Source organism: Geotrypetes seraphini, chromosome 8 (assembly GCF_902459505.1).
Source record: "Geotrypetes seraphini chromosome 8, aGeoSer1.1, whole genome shotgun sequence".
NCBI lineage: Eukaryota > Metazoa > Chordata > Amphibia > Gymnophiona > Dermophiidae > Geotrypetes > Geotrypetes seraphini.
In genome coordinates this window covers 24,022,459-24,044,300 of record NC_047091.1, presented here as the reverse complement: position 1 = coordinate 24,044,300, position 21,842 = coordinate 24,022,459, and the positions used below count along the sequence as shown (strand labels likewise).

Below are 21,842 nucleotides of genomic sequence, written 5' to 3'. Positions count from 1 at the left end.
CCCTCTAGCAAAGACCCTCCTACCCTTCATAATCATTCCCAGGGTCTACCTCATCAATCCCTGGTGTCTAGCAGAAGTAAGCCCCAGCTCAAAATCCTGGGTATTACCACTAGAACTCAAGCTACAGCAAACTGTGACAATGGCCGCTCCCCTGTGTCTGACGTAGTTCCCTATTCTGTGCGGCTCAGCCAATGTAGTGACTTACGTGTATAGCACTGTTTTCTGCTCTCCGGCCTGCCCTCCTTCTCCAATAGTTAGCATGTCATAGCCTCTTTCCAAATCAAATTCTTCAAATGAGAGTTTAATCACCTGTGGGAGAGGGTCAAAAATCAGTCAGATGCCACATATGTGTTAGGCAAGATCTCTGAATGAGCTTGATAGATTATTCATCAAGGCATTCCAAGGTCACCGGGGTCATTCTTGAAATGACCATCTACACTCTTCTAATTTCTAGGTAAAACGTCTTCTGGCTAGTCTACTTGTACCAGAAACCTTAGATCTCGTCAGCACAGACCATTCCTAAAGCAGGTTGCCACAGTAATAGCCTCCCACCCAACGGATCAGAATCAATTGATGCGAGAGTCAAAGCTTCACTTTCTCTATGAGATAAATGCAACTTCAGAGAGGCAGCTGGCCCAGAAAGGGAACACATTACACTGTAAAATGGATTTCATGCTTGCAGCCACTCTCAAAGTCACAAGGAGGGCAACAGTGTCAGCCCTCACCTGCTGGGCAGGAAAAGCAGAAATAAAGCACGGAGGTCAGGGGAAAGGCACTTTGGAGATTGTCTCTCATCAAAGTGGTTCTGTCCATATTTCATTAGCAGCGGGGCAGAACCTGGTACCATTAACTCCACCTTCCAACCAAGAGCCGAAAGAGGGGGCAGCTGGACAGCACCAGATGGGACCTAATTTTGTAAAGAAGAGTTTTCATTACTGAACACATGATCGTAGCTAAGAGGTCACTGTCCTTTGTAGTACTGTGCATAGTAGAAGTGAGAAAACAAGGCCGCTACCTCAGGGACAGCTTGGCCGCCCATCACTGGGCTTCCACTTCAATCTTCTGACCCCCATCCTGGCTGCAGTTCTGACCTCACTGAATTAAGAGACCAATTATTTATTTTTCTTCTGTTTAAGCCAGGAGTGTCAAAGTCCCACCTCGAGGGCCGCCATCCAGTCGGGTTTTCAGGATTTCCCCAATGAATATGCATGAGATCTATTAGCATACAATGAAAGCAGTGCATGCAAATAGATCTCATGCATATTCATTGGGGAAATCTTGAAAACCCAACTGGATTGTGGCCCTCGAGGAGGTATTTTGACACCCCTGGTTTAAGCAGAAGCTCTAGGGTTGATATTTGAAGTGATTTATCAAGGCAGGAGAGGCTTCTGTCTGGTTAAATCACACTGACTGAGCCAAATCTGTGTTTATAGCACATTCTGGTTAGTGCTGGGGCGATGCACAGGAGGAGGTGGGGGGGGGGGGTAACCCAGGCACTACTGATAGTCAGGAAGCCATTAGGAGAGCAACTAGACCAGAGGTGGGCAACTCCGGTCCTCGTGGGCTGGAATCTAGTCGGATTTCAGGATTTCCCCTATGAATATGCATGAGACCTATTTCCATGCACTGCTTTCAATGCCTATTCATTGGGGAAATCCTGAAAACCCAACTGGATGCTGGCCCTCGAGGACTGGAGTTGCCCACCCCTGAACTAGATCATCTTAACCCACTGGGTAGCTGTCCAGTGCGGCCTCTGAACATCAGCAGCTCCCGGGTAATCCCCAGCAGTCACCTGTTACCTAAATATCCGATGCAGAACCTGGATAGGACCCAGCTGCGAATGCCAGGTCAGGTTCAGCTGGCAGTGCCCAACATTGTCTCCTCTTTTTCAAACCATCCCCCCTCCCCCCCCCAGCATACAGGGCTACCACAGCTTGGGAAAAGTATACCATTCTGCAGTGGCGTAGCGAGGATAAGCGGTGTCTGGGACGGTGGCGCCCCTCCCCACCCCCACCTGACATACTTTTTTAACTTCAGCATGAGCAGACACCAACACACTGCCCGTATCAGCTTCGGCGCTCTCTCTGATGTCACTTCCGGGAAGTGACATCAGAGAGAATGCCGAGCCGACACGGGCAGCGTGTTGGTGGCTGCTTGCGCCAACGTTAAAAAGGTACAGGGGAAGGGGTGCACGTGCGGCAGGGAGAGGAGTGGGAAGGGGGCAAGATGGTGCCTAGGGCGGTCCCCTTCCACCATGCCACTGCCATTCTGTTTGCACGTTCGGCTCAGTATTATTAAAGCAGGTGATGTTAAAATAATGCAACAACTAGAACAAACCTGGAATGGTAACGTGGTGGCCTCAGGGTAGAAATAGAAATAGTTAAGCTCCAGAACGCGTTGCCAGAGATTGTGCTAAGTGCGGATAGCGTAGCTGGTTTTAAGAAAGGTTTGGACTATTTTTCCACTTAGAATTCCCAGCATGCAACAGTATAAAGTCTACCAGGCAAATCACCTTATCCATCCAATAGTAATTTGCAAAATGCTGGAACCAACAACCACTTACATCAAGATCTTGTGACCTCTATCTCAGGTTCAGAAAACTTTTAAAAGCATTTCTGTCCTAAGACAGGGAGCCAACCCAGAAGTAACTGAAATGGTGATTGTAAAAGCCCATTTCTAAACTGTCCAAGGCAACTCCTTGGACATAACGATGAGCCAAAGTTGACCTACTTGTATCTATGTATTAATAGTTGTACTGATCTACCTGTACTAACAACCCTATTGAATATCCGTGTCCAACTGTCCATTGTAACTTCCTGGATAACTGTGACGCGTGTATACTGTATGTACTCATAATGCAACACATTGCTTGTATATCAAGTTAAAATTTAATAAAATGTTCTGCTTGTCTTGCAGACACTTGCAAACCAAGTTACTTTCAATCCAAGGTTTTACTGTATTATTGTAAGAAGGAAAGGGGGTTTGCGCATGGCAGAAGGAATTGGGGAAGGAGCGGGAGGGGGGGAAGCAGAGACGAGGGCAGGGAAGGGGCGCCACTGCCCCAGTCAACTCTCACTCTCACTATGCCACTGGATATCCCAATCAACATCCGTCATGTCAAAATCATCTGTTAGTAAAAGTTCCCCTGTTCCAGCCAATCTAAGCTCGATGCATAGGTTGCCCCAAAGGAGACCCGGTATTTCAGGGCACTTCCATTTTCAACATTTCCATACTCTCTCCATAAGCCCTAACCCTGCAGCCTCCTTCTCTTGCCACTGGCAGCCTAGCAGCTAATTCATCTGCAGCCCTCTCAACAAGCTCAATAAACGCCCGGGCAAGAAGCCAAGCTCGGCTTCATTATTTCCTTGTTTCACTCTTGTCTGGTTAAAGCCTTCAAAAGTCTTTAATGCATTACAGACACATTTCAAGCACAGGAGATCAGAGGATAACAATAATTAGCAAAACTACAATTCTTGGTATTTGACAGACTCATTTTTTTAAATCTTCCTTGCCTATATCGATTTATTTTTCTTTTGTGTTTCTTCGCTATACATCCGTGATGATGTCAGTCTCTTTGGAGGAGGCTATTGGTGATGAAGATGACAAAGGACGCGTGTTGAAGCTGCTCCCAGAAAAGGGCTGGGCTGAGCTCTAATCCCCACTTCAACCTGACCCTTTTCCTCTCCCACATAACATATCTTTGCTCTCAATGTACAGATTTGGGTGCTAGGAGCCAGGTCCCTTTCCCTGCTCTTCTTGGCTTTTCAGACCCACAGCACACATGTCACTGGTGACTCATTTAGAGTTAGCTGCTGTGTATAAGCTCAGAAAATGCCAAGAGGTTTGTTTCCTTTGGCAAAACGGAAAATGCACTCTCATCCACATAGCGCAAAGATCTTGGCTTTCACTTTGGCTACGGCTCCACAGTGTGTGACAGTTATCTTAGAAAAATCTTTGCCCCTTTCTCTTGAACTGAATGTCACAGAAACATAGAAATTGACGGTAGAAAAGGGCTACGACCCATCTAGTCTGCCCACACTAATGGCCCACCCCCTAACTACCTCCATGAAGAGATCCCACATGCCAATCCCATCTTTTCTTAAAATATGGCACGCTGCTGGCCTCAATTACCTGCAGTGGAAGATTATTCCAGCGGTCAACCATCCTTTCGGTGAAGAAATATTTTCTGGTGTCAATGTGAAATTCCCCCCCCCCTGATTTTCAATAGATGCCCTCTTGTTGCCGTGGGCCCTTTAAGAAAAAAGATATCTTCTTCCACCTCGATACGGCCTGTGACATATTTGAACGTCTCGATCATGTCTCCCCTCTCTCTGCGTTCCTCGAGTGAGTATAGCTGCAACTTACCCAGCCATTCCTCATATGAGAGATCCTTGAGTCCCGAGACCATCCTGGTGGCCATTCGCTGAACCGACTCAACTCTCAGCACATCTTTTTGGTAATGTGGCCTCCAGAATTATACACAGTTGGGGTCTTACCATGGATCTGTACAACGGCATTATGACCTCGGGCTTACGGCTGATGAAGCTTCTACAGATACAACCCATGATATGTCTATTAACAGCAAGCCTCTCTATAAAAGGTCTGAAACGACGTACTTTAAGGACCCATTTCTGTAAGATTATTTTTTTAGTCCCATAGCGCCACACACAGATAACCGAAAGGCACTTGATATCAGACTGAATTTCATAGTGCCAGAGGTCCAGAGGAAGGCTACTAAAATGGTGTGTGGTCTTCGTCATAAGACGTATGGGGACAGACTTAAATATCTCAATACGTATACTTTGGAGGAAAGACAAGAGAGGGGAGATACGATAGAGACATTTAAATACCTACGTGATGTAAATGCGCATGAGTCGAGTCTCTTTCGTTTCAAAGGAAGCTCTGGACCAAGAGGGCACAGGATGAAGTTAAGAGGTGAGAGGCCCAGAAGTAATCTGAGGAAATACTTTTTTACAGAAAGGGTGGTAAATGTGTGGAACAGTCTCTCGGAAGAGGTGGTGGAGACAGAAACTGTGTCTGAATTCAAGAAGGCCTGGGATAGTCACATGGGATCTCTCAGAGAGAGAAAGAGTTAATGGTTACTGTGGATGGGCAGACTGGATGGGCCATTTGGCCTTTATCTGCAATCATGTTTCTATATTTACAAACACTCCAGTGTACACATACAGGGAAAGTACCAATGCTTTAGGTTCAAACAATTTTTATTGATGCAAACAACAAGAATAGAATAGCAAGGCAACCCAAAGGTGCACAGTACCAAACAAATATGCATCATATAAATAGAATAACATACAAAGACAAAACAAGAGGATCAGCAACCAAACGCCCCCCTCCCCCTCCCCCCCGCACACACCATTAAGAGCGTGCATTGGAAGGAGAGCGTAAAGACACTCCGAGGCCCTGGACTCTGATGAGTCCCGAAGATGCCACACCACTCCCCCCCCCCCCCACTGAATCCCCTGTACCCTGTCCATAACAAAAGCCCAGAACCTACCCATACCCCTCAATCCCACCCCAAACCCCCCACCCTCCCGAAGGTACTCCCCACCAATCCTCGCCAGTACTCTCCCAGCCCAATTTCCCTAGCACCCACCTTAGGACACCCATCTCAATACCGCACTACGGCCCTTTGGATGCAAATCATGCAAATATGGTTCCCAAACATCCAGGAACAACAACTTACGCTTCCTAGCCCCTCCCGCATCACGCGCCTCCCAGATGGCCAACTGATGCAACTGGTTCCATCAATGCCAAAACGCCGGAGGGTCAGGGACCGTCCAGCATTGAAGAATACATTTCCTGGCCAGTAAACTCATCTTCCTGCACAGAGCCCGATTCCCCCTAGGCAAGTGGCCAGAAGCTTCTGGCAAATCCAAGACAAAATGAGCCGGTGTACTGCGCAGGGCTCTCCCAATCAACCCGTACATGTATGAGATTATACGCCTCCAGAATACCAATGCTTTAATGCAATTTATTACAATTTTTGGTTTGGCAGTTCTTCTTTTCCTGGTACAACTGGCACCCACGGGGGCTTCAACACCCAAAACCAAAGCTTTTTCCTATCCAGCTCCTTCCAATTTAACCCAACTATTGCAGCAAGATCAAGAACCCCCTTAGGTAAGGGATCCAGGCTGTGGTTCCCCCAAACCTGCACTTTGCTAGGCGATGACCGTCACTGGGATGCCTTCCCAAGTTTGTGAACAGAGCCCTACAGCACCTCCTGCTGTCCAGGGAGCAGAAACGCCTAATGGATTTGAGTGCAAAAGCACAAATATCTTTCGATGTTAAAAGCAGTTAATTAGAAACTTTAAAGAAGGATCTCCAGGAGATTACTTTGTAGCTCTCTCCCCTCAGCTGCTACTGTTAATGAGGAATTAAAAGCCAGTAATAAATACAGCATTTTCAGTTACTGACAAGCTGATACTGGCTTTCTGACCTGGATGAAAGCTTTTCAGATTTTTCTGGTATATTAACACATTCATTTCACTCGGTTTAGCACTAGGACCGCCTGGATTTTTGTCTTTCCCATTCCTTGTATCATGGCTGACAGATGGTAACGGACAGACTTAGCCCCTGTCACTCAGTCTTTTCGTCCCATCTGTTTCCCTGGAGAATCATGGCCTTAAAAAACAGAGTACAGACCCCCCCCTCCCAAGACACATAACCTTTCTCCACTAGAAAGAAATGCAATAAAAACCTACAAAATAACCAGAACATTATCATGAAGCCAGCAGAGAAGGACCTTGGAATGATTATGGATAAAGAAAAGGACACAGAAGGAGGATAAAGACTGTTCCCACAACGATACTTTCTGCAGGAACCCACATCAACACGCCTCCGATGCAAATATAGTCTCAGTTGGAAGATTTGATACCCACAGTGTAATCCTTCCATATAAGAAGTGGGCAAATAGTGGCCACATCTGGACCTCGAGAGGTCTCTCTCTGGCCTCCATTGGATCCTAAGAGGTAGGAGTGGGAGGACAGATCCCTAAACTGTTCCTTCCTCCTTTGACATTAGTTAAGTCTCCACCTGAACCAATGTGGTCTTCAGGTCAAAAGATTGCTCACCCCTGTTTTACAAACACAAAATTCCTGATAGAGCAAACATATCCAGTATTGATACACGTAAAGAGGAAGCATGTGGACCACCTCAGGGGATCATCAGTAGGGGTTTCCAGAAATGTCGGTTTGATCATTTGTGTTTGGCCATATTTTCATCAAGGGAGCACTCCCTACTGGAGAAAGGGTTCACAGCATGTACATGTGAGATGTACAAGCACAACTGGGAAAAGAGTGGTCACTATTAGCCAGAAATGGAACAGGATGAGTTTTCACGATTTTCTGCTTGTTGTGGGGTTTTAACGACAAGCAATGTTGATGTTTCCCATTCTCATTTCAATTCACAGCCAACCTCAATTATAACTAGATGAAAACCTAAACAACTTCTTCAAAGACTTTCTCAACTGGTCAAACATCATCAATAAGCCACCACTAGACACTCTCCTTGTCATGCTGGATGACGAATCATGAGGACAGTATAGCTGCATACTACAGGCCCTTAAAGAAAAGTTCCCTGGACTACCAATGCAGTGCCAAAACTCTTGCAGAACTAACAGAATTCATTCTAACCCACAACTACTTCAGCTTCTATAATGACTTCAATCTACACATCAATACTTCTTTTAGATTTATAGTTTTGAGTCATTTTAATAAGAACATAAGAATAGCATTAATGGGACAGACTAATGACCCATCTAGCCCAGTGGCCCGTCCTCACGGTGGCCAATTCAGGTCCCTAGAACCTGGCCAAAACCCAAAGAGTAGCAAGATTCCGGAATCCCCAGAGTAGCAACATTCCATGCTACTGATCCAGGGCAAGCAGAGGCTTCCCCCATGTCTTTCTCAATAACAGACTATGGACTTTTCCTCAAGGAACTTGTCCAAACCTTTCTTAAAACCAGCTACGCCATCTGCTATTACCACAACCTTTAGCAGTGCATTCCAGAGCTTAACTATTCTCTGAGTGAAAAAATATTTCCTCCTATTGGTTTTAAAAGTATTTCCCTGTAACTTCATTGAGTGTCTTCCTAATCTTTGTAATTTTTGACGGAGTGAAAAATCGATCCACTTGTACCCGTTCTACTTCACTCAGGATTTTGTAGACTTCAATCATATCTCCCCTCAGCCGTCTCTTTTCCAAGCTAAAGATCCCTAACCTTTTTTGTCTTTCCTCATACGAGAGGAGTTCCATCTCCTTTATCATCCTGGTCGTTCTTCTTTGAACCTTTTATAGTGCCGCTATATCTTTCTTGTTATGGATGCCCTCTCTAACTTTCTTCTGCAGAGCATACAAATTGTGGACTTCAATATCATCTCTTAGGGCTTCCAGTGTAGACTCTCCCATTTTAGTAGCCTTTCTTTGGATTGGCTCCAGGCTGCCTCTGTCATTCCAGAACAATGCCCTCCAGAACCAGAAGCAGTGGTCTATGTGAGGTCTCACTAAATCTCTCCAGCATCTCTTTGTCTTTTGCTACTAGTTTGCGAACTTGAGATCATCAAATATGTCCACTCCAAGGACTCTTTCCTTGTTGTTTCACATCGGTATCTCATGCCCTGTGTACTGCTCCGTGGAAATTTTGCAACTCAAAGCCATCATTTTACACTTTTCACATTGAATCTTAACTGCTATTTAGGGATGTGCTCAGAACTAGGCATAAGTGATGGCTTTCCCCTTATGGAATCCCACTTGGGGAAGTCAACCAGGTTACATTGGCTGAAGAGGCATCCAGTTGTTTCCTAATTTTTACTTACTTTCTGGTTTCTTGGAGTAAAAATGCCATTGTTATAACAGGTGAATGCTACTTTGTGTCTTGACTACTGCAATTCTGTTTGCTGTGTTCTCTAGGCCTTTGACTTTAAGCATCTTAAAACAGTTCAATGTGTTGAATCAGCCTTCTACATAGTGTGACTAAAATCGATCATGCTACATATTGGTAACCATTAGCTGCCTGTATCATACTGGGCTATGTTCAAGATCCTTTTGTTTGCCTACAAAACCCTGGATTCTGTAAAGGTCACTCAAATGTGGACACAAAACTGAGGTCCAGGTGCAAAATAATTAGCGAATGAACCATTAATCAATTATTGGTCTCAATTGGTACTAATTTGGCCTTGCACGTGGATCTGTCTATATGTGATTCTATAATGCCGTGCAGTTCAAAAGGAGCGTGGCAATGGGAGGGACACGGAGTACTCAGAAGCATTCTCACTATTTAGGCGCAGTGTTATAGTATTTTGGGGTTGTGTACCCAAACCTGTGCACCAATTTCAGCAGGTGCGAGTCCTTATGCCCAAAGCTGGGTGTGGAACTCACTGCTATGTGTTGTGCTACAAGGAACACGTGGAGGGGCATTTTCGATAGGACGTTTAAGTCTGAGTTTGGACCTTTTGGGAAAGACGTCCAGAAATCCAGAAAATGTTCATTTTCAAAACTGTAAGACGTCTCTCTTTTTCTTTTAAAAATGACCCATCTAGACAATTTGGCCCTTAGTAAGTCCATCCTTTTTGGCCATTTTCGAAAACAAAAACCTCCAAATGAAAAACACACAAAAACAAGGAATTCAGACGTCCACGCAGCCAGCATTCTTAGCAAACTGGCCACAGACAGCAGAGCAGAGGGGCGCTCTAGGGGACATCTCTGAAGACTCGTCTCTTTAACACAATTTGAGTTCTCTTCCATTGACAATTCTGTATCCCTGAAAGTTCTTTCTCTTCCCATTACCCCCCTTACCCCCATTGCATGTATATTGTTGTAAACCTCTCTTATTCTCATTGCATGCATCTTCTTGTAAACTGCCCCGAACTCATGTATCCTGTTGTAAACCTCTCTGTACTTCTGTATCCTGCTGTAATCATTTGTTGCTTGTTGCAAACATCTCGTATTCTCGTTGCATGCATCTTCTTGCAAACCGCTCTGAACTTACGTACCTTGTTGTAAACCGCTCTAAACTTATGTATCTTGTTGTAAACATATGCTTCTTGTTGTAATCATCCTTGAGTGGGCAGACTAGTTGGAGGGAGGGTTCTTAAGTGGGCAGACTTGTTGGGCCGTCGGCCCTTTTCTGCCGTCATATTCTATGTTTCTATACTCTCATTGCATGAATCTTGTTGTAAACCGCTTTGAACTTATGGTATAGCGGTATATAAGAAATAAAATTATTATTATTATTGCAGTGAATGTCACTATAACCTGCAGATATTGTATGGTGAGCCCTCCAAAATCCACCTGTATACCACAACAATAGCCCTTATGCCTGTAGGTGTTATCTTTATTTATTTAAAACGTTTCTATACTGTCTAATTCCTAGGCAGTTTGCAAATGTGCAGCTACATAATAGCTAAAAAAGCACAAGACAGAAACAAAAGCTCTACAATTTAAATGCACAATAATTCCTTAAACAGGACAAGTCAGAGCCTGTAAAAACGCATTGGCAAACAATTGTGTTCTGAGGAGCTTCCTAAAAGTTCCTCTATCAGCGCGTTTTCTCAACTGCCCTACCAGTGAATTCCATAATGTCACTCCAGCATCAACACAAGGCCATTGCACAAGTTTCGACATATTTTGGATTAACGTTGGCTTTTAAGAAAGCAGAATTTTCAGAACGAAGCAATCTTTTAGGCTGATAAGTAATCATCTTACTCTTAAAATACTCTGGGATTGAACCATATTGATGACAGATCATTGCAGCCTTGTACTGGCAACCAGTGCAGCTTCTGAAGCCAGGGTGCAACGTGGGCATATTTTGGTGTTCCTGCAATCAATCTAGAAGCTGCATTTTGCATTATTGTCTCAGTCATTCCTAGGTAAAGAGCATTGCAACAGTCAAGCCTTGACAAAATCATAGCCTGCACTTTGATGCGAAAATCAAAGGATGACAACATTGGCTTCATTCAATACAGTAGGTTTTGGGTGGATTTTGCAGAGCACATTATACAATAAAGCAGGTTATAGTGACGTGTACCTGGGACTTTTAAAATAAATGTGACATTCACTGCAGCACCCCCTAGAGCAGGGATCTCAAAGTCCCTCCTCAAGGACCGCAATCCAGTCGGATTTTCAGAATTTCCCCAATGAATATGCATGAGCTCTATTACCATACAATGAAAGCAGTGCATGCAAATAGATCTCTGCTATGCTTAGCTGTCTGAAGCTGTAAAACAGGCTGGAATGTACTGGGGGGGAGGAGGTTGGTGACCACTGGGAGTGTAAGGGGGGGGTCACGCCTTAATCCCACATTTTTGGCCTACTTCAAAATCACTGAGCTCTGGAACAACCTTACCTCCCCTCTTCGGAACTTGAGCTCTCTCCAAGTTTTCCGCAAACATCTGAAAACCTGGCTTTTCTCAAAAATTGTAAGTCTCCCTCCAACTTAGGAATCAAGGAAACTCTTATATCTTGGCATCCCAAGTCCTCTAAATTTTCTTCACACTTCTACCTCTAACCCTCTGTTGTAGTTCCTTCCTATTTCTTCTACTGTAAACCGTGCCGAGCTCTACAAACATGGAGATAATGTGGTATACAAACCTAAGGATTAAATTAGATTAGATTAAAACAGGTCTAGCTCCAAATGTTAAATGATGCTCTTGATGTTCTGTGAAAAGTTTGATTATCCCTGCAGAATGTGCAAGTCCTAAGCCCGCCCAAAACACACCCCCTTAAGATTTAGACAAAACAACCAGAAAGATGTCTGGAAAGTCAGTTTCAAAAATGCTCACTTGGACGTTTTGACTAGTATGCCGTCTATCTTTTTTGGAAGATCTCCTGGGCCCAGATACATTAGATAGACTGTGAGTCCATTGGGACAGATAGGGGAAATGCTTGAGTACCCGAATGTAAAACCATTTCGGCTATAAGTAGTATATAAATGCTAAAATCAATTAAAATAAATAAAATCATACCCCTGAGTCAGGTAGTTTGACAAAACATGGCTACGTCAGCTTGACCTGGATGATCTGCTTCAATAAAGTTCCCTCGGCTGCCAGTACTGCCTTCCTGGCACTCCTCTTGCTGCACATCAGTAGATTTCAGCCTACTTGGTTCTTAGGTTGGTCCAATCCAAAGTATCAGAAATCACAGGGAATCCGTCCTTCTTTCAGCCTGCAAATGGAAGCCTGAGGGGGCTCCTCGCCACCTGCTTTCAGGCACAGCATCACCTCTCTGTGGCTCGTTTGTCTAAAGGCATTCTGGGATTACGAAGGTATAATCCAGGCACCCTGCGACACCCAGTGCAATTTTGCGCAGTAAACAGGGTGACACAGACATCCATCTCACCCTGTCCCCCAAGGGGAACAGAAGCTCAGCAAGAGAATTCATCAGTTCGGATGCAGCATTCCCAATCAATCCCCTGCCGTGCAGAAAAAATGAAAAGGTCGAGAGCTGTTTGTTATCTCTGTGAATGCTGTGCTGCCTGTCTGAATTTACCTGCATGGTTTTCTCTTTAGGTCTTCTTGCTCTCCGGTTGTGCCTGCCTGCGGTTCTCTCCATCGCCGTCTGACGTCATTTCAGCTCCGCCCACTCCCGGAAGCGCTGCCTGGTTAGACCACATATATTCTCACCGCTCTAGCGGCGCACACTGAGCGCTGGTTCAAGCGCCTCCTTTGCAGGCCTTTTATTCTCAATACTAGTATTTTAGCCCGTTACATTATCGGGTGCAAGAAGCCCTTCTTCCTTACTTTTTTTCTCCCCCCCCTGTCCAGCAACACCCCCCCTTCTCTGCTCCCACTGTCTAGCAGTAGGCCTTTTCCCTTACTTTTACCTCCCCCTGTCTAGCAGAACCCCCTTCACTGCTCCCCCTGTTCAGCAGTAGCCCATCTCCATTGGTTTTACCTCCCCCCTATTCAACAGCACCCCTTCCCTGCTCCCCCCGTCCAACAGTAGCCATTATCCCTTCCTTTTACCTTCCCCTGTCCAGCAGCACTATTTGTTCCAAATTCCAGCGATCTCTCCCTATCATCGGGCCCTCTCCTCCTCTTCCCGTTGCCGGGGTGCCTGCAGCGGCGCCTTATGTGGAGCTATCTCGAGCGCTCACACTCCTTGTCCTCCTGCTCCAGGGTGCTCGATTTCCCCCGATTTCCAGTCCTTCGCTTCCTGTATGTCTCCGTGGGCAGCGTTTTTGGTTTTTTTTTTCGTGTAGGCTGGCACTGTTTATTTTTTTTTTCGTTGAGGCCGGCTTCCAACCCGCTGAAGCCACCGCGTGCGCTGCACACCGCAAACAGCCGCATGCACTGCAAATAGAATAAGGCCACGGAAGCACACATCACGGTGGCAGGGATTATGGCCTCCTAAGTGCGCATGTGCGCTTAGGGTTTTATTATAGAGGATGCTTCCTGTTTTTCTATTTTCCTTTTCGCTTCTGCTTCACCACCCCTGGCCACCTGATATAGGCTCCTCCACTCCTGTCATTTGGGGTCGTCGACCTCTCACACATTCTCGGTCATTTCCTCTCCCCAGAACTCTCCTCCCACTTTCACTTACTCCACTTCCAGGCAGCTATATTTTATCCACCTCATCAAGCACACTTAAAATTGGATTCTAAATTGTCGCTCCATCAAAAAAAAGTTTCACCTTGTCTCAGATCTTATTAAATCTCACCAACTAGACATTCGATTCCTTACAGAAACCTGGTTAACTTCTGCAGATTCTGCCTATCTTCATCAGACCACACCCCCAACTTTTTCTAACCTCTGTTGTAATAGGCCCACTCGCCAAGGGAGTGGCATTGCTATTATCTATGTCTCCCACCTCACCCTTATAGGTTTTCTTCCTCATTCCAACACCCTACTTGAATTGTTTCGGGTTAGACTTCTTTGTTCACCCTCAACTGATTTCCTTCTCATCTATCATCCCCCCTCCCTCACTACCACTTGCTTAGAAATTCTCCAGTCCATTGTAAAAGACCACTGCATTCATTGTTTCCATCCGCTCATCCTACGGGACTTTAATTTATACCTCAACAATCTTTCATCTTGCCTCACCAAAGACTTCATTCAGTATGTTAACGATCTTGATCTCATTCTTCTCCCCATGGGACTGACACATTGAAGTGGTCATACACTTGATCTTATTAATTTGCACAACTCTCCTCACTCTTTAGATCAACTCTCTACGTTTCCTCTCCCATGGACAGACCACACATTTATCATTTTCAACTACACCACAATCAATCTTACCTACCCACATTCACAACATCATACTTCTCAGAATCTCAGTAAACTTACCCCAGAATCGCTCCAATCACAATCGCAACATAATATAGAATTCTTTTTCAAATTTCACTAGAAGCTAAAGCCAGACTCCTTAACACCTCCCTCAAATCAGCTTTTGTTATTCTAAACCCATCCAGACTCACCTCCCACCCTGTGTTTTCAAATTCAAAGAACCTTGGTACACCTCCGATTTATTTCAGTACAAGAGATAACTCAGATAAACACAATGTAAATGCTGACTCACCCCCAACCATTCTTCCAAATCAATTTTTCGAACGACTGCAGCATTTTAGAAATCCACTGTCCGTAGTGCCATGAAAAATGTAATGTAATTTATTTCTTATATACCGCTAAACTCAGTTAGGATTCTAAGCGGTTTACAGAAAAACAGACAATAGGGTGCATTAAAATTATAAGTAAAATAGGTACTTAGAAATTCCCTTACTGTCCCGAAGGCTCACAATCTATAAACAAATCATTAATGCCCCTACCTCTCCAGCTCTATACAAAATTCCTAAAATGCTTACCACAAATCACAGTTCTACAACTAATGATCCCACTCCACCATCTGCACAAGACCTCGCTAAATATTTTAGCATAAAACTTATCAACATTCACGCCAAACTCCCTGCTCCTGTCAAGCCAGTCACTCCTGACACACAAAGTTGAAATACTCTTCCCTAGTTATTTCAACACGTTCAATATCCCCTCTTCCCATGAACTCTCCGCTATCATTGTTTCCATGAAAGCCAGAACATCACCAAATGACCCTATTCCTTCGTTCATTTTTAAGGGTTCTATCAAGCTTCTTAATCTACTTCTTTTTTCCCCTGATCACAACCAGTCTGACAGAAGGACTAGTACCTGACACATGGAAACTACATCCGCCCACCCTAAGATTAAAGATTCTTCCATCACACCATCTTCATGTACCAATTATCAGCCTACAGCCAATTTACCATTTGTAACAAAAATTGCAGAAACTATTGTTCATACACAGCTTCAAGACTTTCTCGATAAAACCAACATTCTCCACCATAACCAGACAGATTTCATGTGATTTCCTTGGCTTGGAGGGTCTCAGAGTTGCAGGCACTGTCTTGTAGGGACCCATTTCTTGGCAGTAAGAGTGACAATTTACATGGTTCCTTCCTTCCTACCAAAGGTGGTATCGGATTTTCATATCAATTAATCTCTGTTTTTGCCCTCCTTCAAGGAGGGGGAGAGTGTGGCGCAGTGGTTACAGTCTCAGTACCCTGAGGTTGTAGGTTCAAACCCACGTTACTCCTTGTGACCCTGAGCAAGTCACTTATTCCCCCCTTTGCCCTAGGTACACTAGACAGATTGTGAGCCCACTAGGACAGACAGGGAAAAATGCTCGAGTACCTGAATAAATTCATGTAAACCATTCTAAGCTCCCTTGGTTGAACGGTATAGAAAATTGAATGAATGAACATACTTAGACAGCTCTTTTAGGTATCACCACATAAATACATTATCATCTCGATCAAGCTAAATCGGTTCTTCCTTTATCTCTTGACTTATCCGCAATCTTTGATCTGGTAAACCACTCCATTCATCTTCTTCGACTTCATGAATTCAGATTAAATGACACTGCACTTAACTGGTTCATATCCTATCTTACTAACCGCTCTTCTACTGTCTGCTTTGATCATAATACTTCACTATCAATTTACCCTTTCTTCTGGAGTCCCTCAAGGCTCCATTTTATCTCCTACTCTCTTCAACATCTACCCGTCTCTGCTGCTCACTATTCTTCAATCATTGGACTTTACTACTCACATTTATGCCGATGACATCCAAATTCAGGCCCACATTTCATCCATCAACAATGCCTGGTTTGCCAATAATAGACTACGTCTCAATCCTGCCAAGTCCAAATCTCTTCTTTTTATCAAACGCTATAACCCAACCTACTCTGTGATATACCCACCCCGCAGGTTACCACCACTCGAGTACTAGGGATCACCATAGACTCTACTCTCTCATTTACATCTCGGATCTCTTCTGTTCTGCAAAGCTCATTCTATAAGCTTCATCTCATTCGCTCTATCCGTAACCTCCTACACCCCTCGGCACTAAATGTATTTATTTAATTAGTTAGTTCTATAGCTGGTCTTCCCCAAGAGCCCGCCCTTGTAATCAGCCAGCTATTTTAATATAATTCCTTATACAAAGGCATATGAGTAGAAGGAACTAAGGCCAGTACTGGGCAGGCTTGCACGGCCTGTGTTCCATATATCAAAATTCAGTTGAGGATGGGCTGGGGAGGGCTTCGGGGGCTGGGACGGTTAAGATGGGCTGGAGTGAGCTTTGATGGAGACTCCAGTAGACAGAACCTAAGCACACTTCCGGGCAGAGATCTAGAAATATCTAAGTAAAAGGCCAATTAAACTAAATAATTATGGAGCATGTATGGTTGGGCAGACTGGATGGACCACTTGGGTCTTTATCTGCCGTCATTTACTATGTTACTATGACTCCAACTCATCCAAAATAAAGCCAACAAGCTCATCACTGGACACCTCAAATTTGACCATGTCACCTTCCTACTAAAACCTGCACATTAGCTTCCAATTTCACACTGGATCACCTACAAAATAGTACTGCTCATTTTCAAAATCCACACCGTGCAAACTCCCCTCTATTTAAGCAGATACCTGACACTTTTCTGTCCCCCAGAACCCTTAGACCGTTAATCAGAACTATTTTTTGGTTCCCACTTCCTGTGAACTTATTTCAGACAACACCCGTATCTCAATTTATTTCTGTATAGGGCCCTGAACTTCGAAATCTTCTACCATCACAGCTCAGGTTACCGTCATCCTTAAGCAAATTTAAGAAAGATCTCAAATCATTCCTCTTCTCCGAAGCTTAGGCCTATTTCCTTTTTCCCTTAAGCCCTTTCTACTAGGATCTCACGCCCCTATCGCTCTTTTCCCCATAGGTCTAGTGGGACAAGTAAAATATTGAGACTTTTCCTCACATTCTATTTATTTATTTATTTTAAAAATTTCTTAACTGCCTATAACTAGGCAGTTTTACAAAAAAAAAAAAACAATCATATAAAAATAGCACATATTATACAAACAATAACAACAGTTCCTTCATATCAGCCATATTTTATAGCACTCGACGGCGTAGCAATACAGAAACATTCATAGCCCAGAAAAAACATTTATTGAAATGCTTCTACAAATAATGTAATTTCTGGAAATCTACAAGAGCTCTTAGTGGTCCAGTCAACTTATTCCACAGCGTTAATCCCATGAAAAAGATAGCGGAGGACCTAGTACTCTCATAGTACGCTGCTGAGAAACCTGTCAGCGACAATCGTACTGCTCCCTCACAGCCTGTGAAAAATATAATTGGATCCCTTGTGAAAATCAAATATCGGCATCATCGGCTTTAGTCTTCTCAGCAACCGCAACCTACTCCACTTTCTATTAAACACTGTAGTTCTCCCCCCCCTACCCCAACTTTCATGTCATGTCTCACACACCTATCTTCCCTCACTTTTTTAAAAATTACACTTCCCCCTCCGAATTCGCGGTTTCAGCATCCGCGGATTCGGTTATTTGCGATTTTAAAACAAAAAAAAAACATTTTAATTTTTCGGGCTATTTTAAGCCCTATAAGCCAGCCTTACCTGGTGGTCTAGCAGGTTTTTGGGGCAGGAGTGATTTTCTCACGCTCCTGCCCCGTGCAGATCGCTCATAGGAAATGGCTGCCTTGAGCTCCCGTAGTCTCTCGAAAATAGCCGGGGACAAGCGGGGGGTTAGGAGCAGAACCGGCCTGAATATTATTCGCAGTTTTTTCATATTTGCGGGCCGGCTCTGCCCCTAAACCCTGTGGAAATGGAGGGAGAAGTGTATTTATATTTCCAAGAACTATTACACAAGAATAAACTTGTACAAGTAATACATATATTGAAAAGCAAATAAGACATTATAGATACAAAGGAAAACAGAATCAAAATTTTCATTACACCACAATCTGGTAGGGGGAAGAAGGCCTAAGAAAAAGTGAAGAGAACCAATAGGCAATCAGGAAAAAAGAAAGGAATTGAAAAGCTTAGCCGCTCTGTCCCACATTGCCTCTAATTCCATTCCTAATCTGAGTCTAAACAGTTCCAGGTACCAACTTCTTTATATCTAGAAAGGTTCTCAATTGTTCGGGGGGGGGGGGGGGAAAGGCATATTTAACTCCAAGATATATAGCTATACATTTACAGGGGTATGCTAACAGAAATGAAGCCCCAAGAGCTTGGGGGCTCCTTTTACAAAGGTGCGCAAGGACTTTAATGTACGCTAGATCTTAAAGCCGGCATTGAGCTGGCGTTAGCTCTAGAAGCGTAGTGTGCGATAATTTCCTGCGTGCGCTAAAAACGCTAGCGTACCTTAGTAAAAGGAGCCCTAGGTCTCAGATCTCATAACCCAAAACCATCTTCTTCTCTCCTGCGTTTGTCGTGGAACATCATGATACATCCTCATCTTTTTCCAGAAAAATAGCGCTTGAGAGTTACGAAAATACAGTCTGAAAAGAGCATTCGCATCTCGTCCAAATACGCGAGAGACAAGCAGAGTAACTCTTTCGGTTATCTCAGATAAAGACGTTTCGAGCAAGTCAGGAACATATTAGTTGCCAAACCTTCGGTCTCTGGCTTTGCTGCCGCGTCTTCCTTCCAAGGAATAGAGTAAATTCGGTTCAGGGTAAATTTCAAAACCGCAATCAAATATTTCTTAAAAATGTCCATGGGAGTCATCACCAAAGACTTTGGAAAATTTAACAAACGGAGATTTAGGGCTCTTTTTACTAAGCCACATTAGCGCTTTAACGTGCCTTAAATTGCCACGTGCGCTAGACCTCAATGCCAGCATTGAGCTGGCGTCAGTTCTAGCTGCGTAGCGCAGGTTTAGCGCAAGGTAAAATGCTACGTGCGCTAAAAACACTAACACAGCTTAGTAAAAGGAGCTCTTAATCTCAATTGTAATTTTCAATCTCTTCAATAATAATAATAATACACTTCCCCCTCCCCATTTGTAGTTTCCGCACTCGCGATTTCACATAATTGCGATATTTTTTTTGGGGGGGAGGGGGAAAACCCCCCAAACTTATATTTTTGCCTTCCCCCCGGCATCCCGGCCTTACCTGGTGGTCTAGCGGGCTTTCGTGGCAGGAGCGATCTTCCTACGCTCCTGCCCCGTGTAGATCGCCAATAGGAAATGGCTATGGGGAGTTCCCATAGTCTTGAGACTATGGGAACTCACAGCAGTCTGCACGGGACAGGAGCGTAGGAAGATTACTCCTGCCCCGAAAGCCTGCTAGACCACCAGGTAAGGCCAGGATGCAGGGGGAAGGCGGGAGGGAGGCGAGGGTGGGTCAGAGATGGATATTCGCAGTATTTCCCTATTCACGGTCCGGCTCTGTCCCTATCCCCCGCGAATAACGAGGGAGATAACATAAGAACATAAGCAATGCCTCTGCTGGGTCAGACCTGAGGTCCATCGTGCCCAGCAGTCCGCTCATGCGGCGGCCCAACAGGTCCAGGACCTGTGCAGTAATCCTCTATCTATACCCCTCTATCCCCTTTTCCAGCAGGAAATTGTCCAATCCTTTCTTGAACCCCAGTACCGTACTCTGCCCTATTACGCCCTCTGGAAGCGCATTCCAGGTGTCCACCACACGTTGGGTAAAGAAGAACTTCCTAGCATTCGTTTTGAATCTGTCCCCTTTCAACTTTTCTGAATGCCCTCTTGTTCTTTTATTTCTCGAAAGTTTGAAGAATCTGTCCCTCTCTACTCTCTCTATGCCCTTCATGATCTTGTAAGTCTCTATCATATCCCCTCTAAGTCTCCTCTTCTCCAGGGAAAAGAGACCCAGTTTCTCCAATCTCTCAGCATATGAAAGGTTTTCCATCCCCTTTATCAGACACGTCGCTCTCCTCTGAACCCTCTCGAGTAACACCATGTCCTTCTTAAGGTACGGCGACCAATATTGGACGCAGTACTCCAGATGCGGATGCACCATCGCCCGATACAATGGCAGGATAACTTCTTTCGTTCTGGTTGTAATACCCTTCTTGATTATACCTAGCATTCTATTCGCTCTCTTAGCGGCCGCTGCGCACTGTGCCATCGGCTTCATTGTCATGTCCACCATTACCCCCAAGTCCCTTTCTTGGGTACTCTTATTCAATAATATCCCTCCCATCGTATAGTTGTACCTCGGGTTTCTGCTTCCCACATGTAATACTTTACATTTCTCAACACTGAACTTCATCTGCCATCTCGTCGCCCATTCCCCTAGTTTGTTCAAGTCCCTTTGCAATTTTTCGCAGTCCTCCTTAGTCCGAGCTCCACTAAATAGTTTGGTGTAACTTTATTTTTTTCTCTACCACCACAATCTTGTGACTTCTAGGCGGTTTACAGTGAAGAGAGCTGGACAATCAGCGAATTACAGAGTACAAATAGGGAAGATGTCGCTGAACAGTCAGTGGAAACAGAATACAATTAATGAGAATACACAGTATCGACATGTTGTTAATACGTTTTAGAAAGGGTATCTGACTAGGAGATAAATCTATCGAACAGAGCTGTCTTAATTTCATTCCGAAATGCGCCGTAGGTCGACCCGGCTCTGCTGATGTAATTGCCCAGCCAGGCCTGCTGTTTGCTAGCTTGAAACTTAAAGGTTCTGTCCAGAAAGGACCTGTATTTGTAATCAGTGATCTTTGGATAGGCAAAAAGATTGCGATTTTTGGTTGTCCTCTTGGGGATGTGCAGCTCGAAATGTGGTAAGAGATAGGTAGGGGCCATTCCCCACACCAATTTAAAGCAAAAGCAAGAGAATTTGAATATTATTCGTGCCTCCGTTGATAACCAGTGTAGCAGTTTGTAGTAGGTACTAATATGTTCGCTTTTTTTCAGTCCGAATATTAAGCAGAGGGCCTAGTTAACATTATTTTATCTTTAACAATATTGGATGTCAAATCTTGTAAACTCCCCTCACTTTTTATCGTAAGTCGCTTAGACATTTTATGATAGGCCGGATATCAAGCTCTACATAAACTTGGAAACTTAGAAACTTTTGAGTGATGGACTGTCTGTCAGCAGCTTATTATGAACTGAAAGCAAACAGCTGTACAGAGATTCCCATGCCCTTCACCGCTTTTTCAGTATTAATCCCCGCTAACCTCAGAGCAGTCATCCGTTAATCCTGCTTCTGTATTTGGTCCAGATTCCTATAAATATGTTTGCATACAGATAGGCAGAATTTATGGGCCCGATACTGAAACAAAGAAAGTGAGCTCCGAAATTTACGCCTCAGAATTAAGCGTCTAACTTTGGGATCCTTTTTGTAAAGCTGCAGCAAAAGTGGCCTTATCACACCGCCTAAGGCTACTTGTGGCCTGGCCAGAAAATGGCTGACTTCCTCATTTTCCTACATAATGGCTACATGCTAATTTTGCCATTGACGAGTTACTGCGTGAGCCCTTAGTGCCATCTATTGTATAGGCAGTAGGGGCCCACG

General features: G+C 44.3%; 1 protein-coding gene across 1 annotated transcript in view; it reads right to left on the bottom strand.

The window, feature by feature from the left end:
• Nucleotides 1–21,842, bottom strand: part of CSMD2 (CUB and Sushi multiple domains 2) — a 536,551-nt gene that overhangs the window by 190,007 nt on the left and 324,702 nt on the right. The window contains exon 10 of the mRNA XM_033956853.1: nucleotides 206–309. Coding sequence (XP_033812744.1) covers nucleotides 206–309 — 104 coding nt within the window. The remainder of the gene's footprint in view (nucleotides 1–205; nucleotides 310–21,842) is intronic.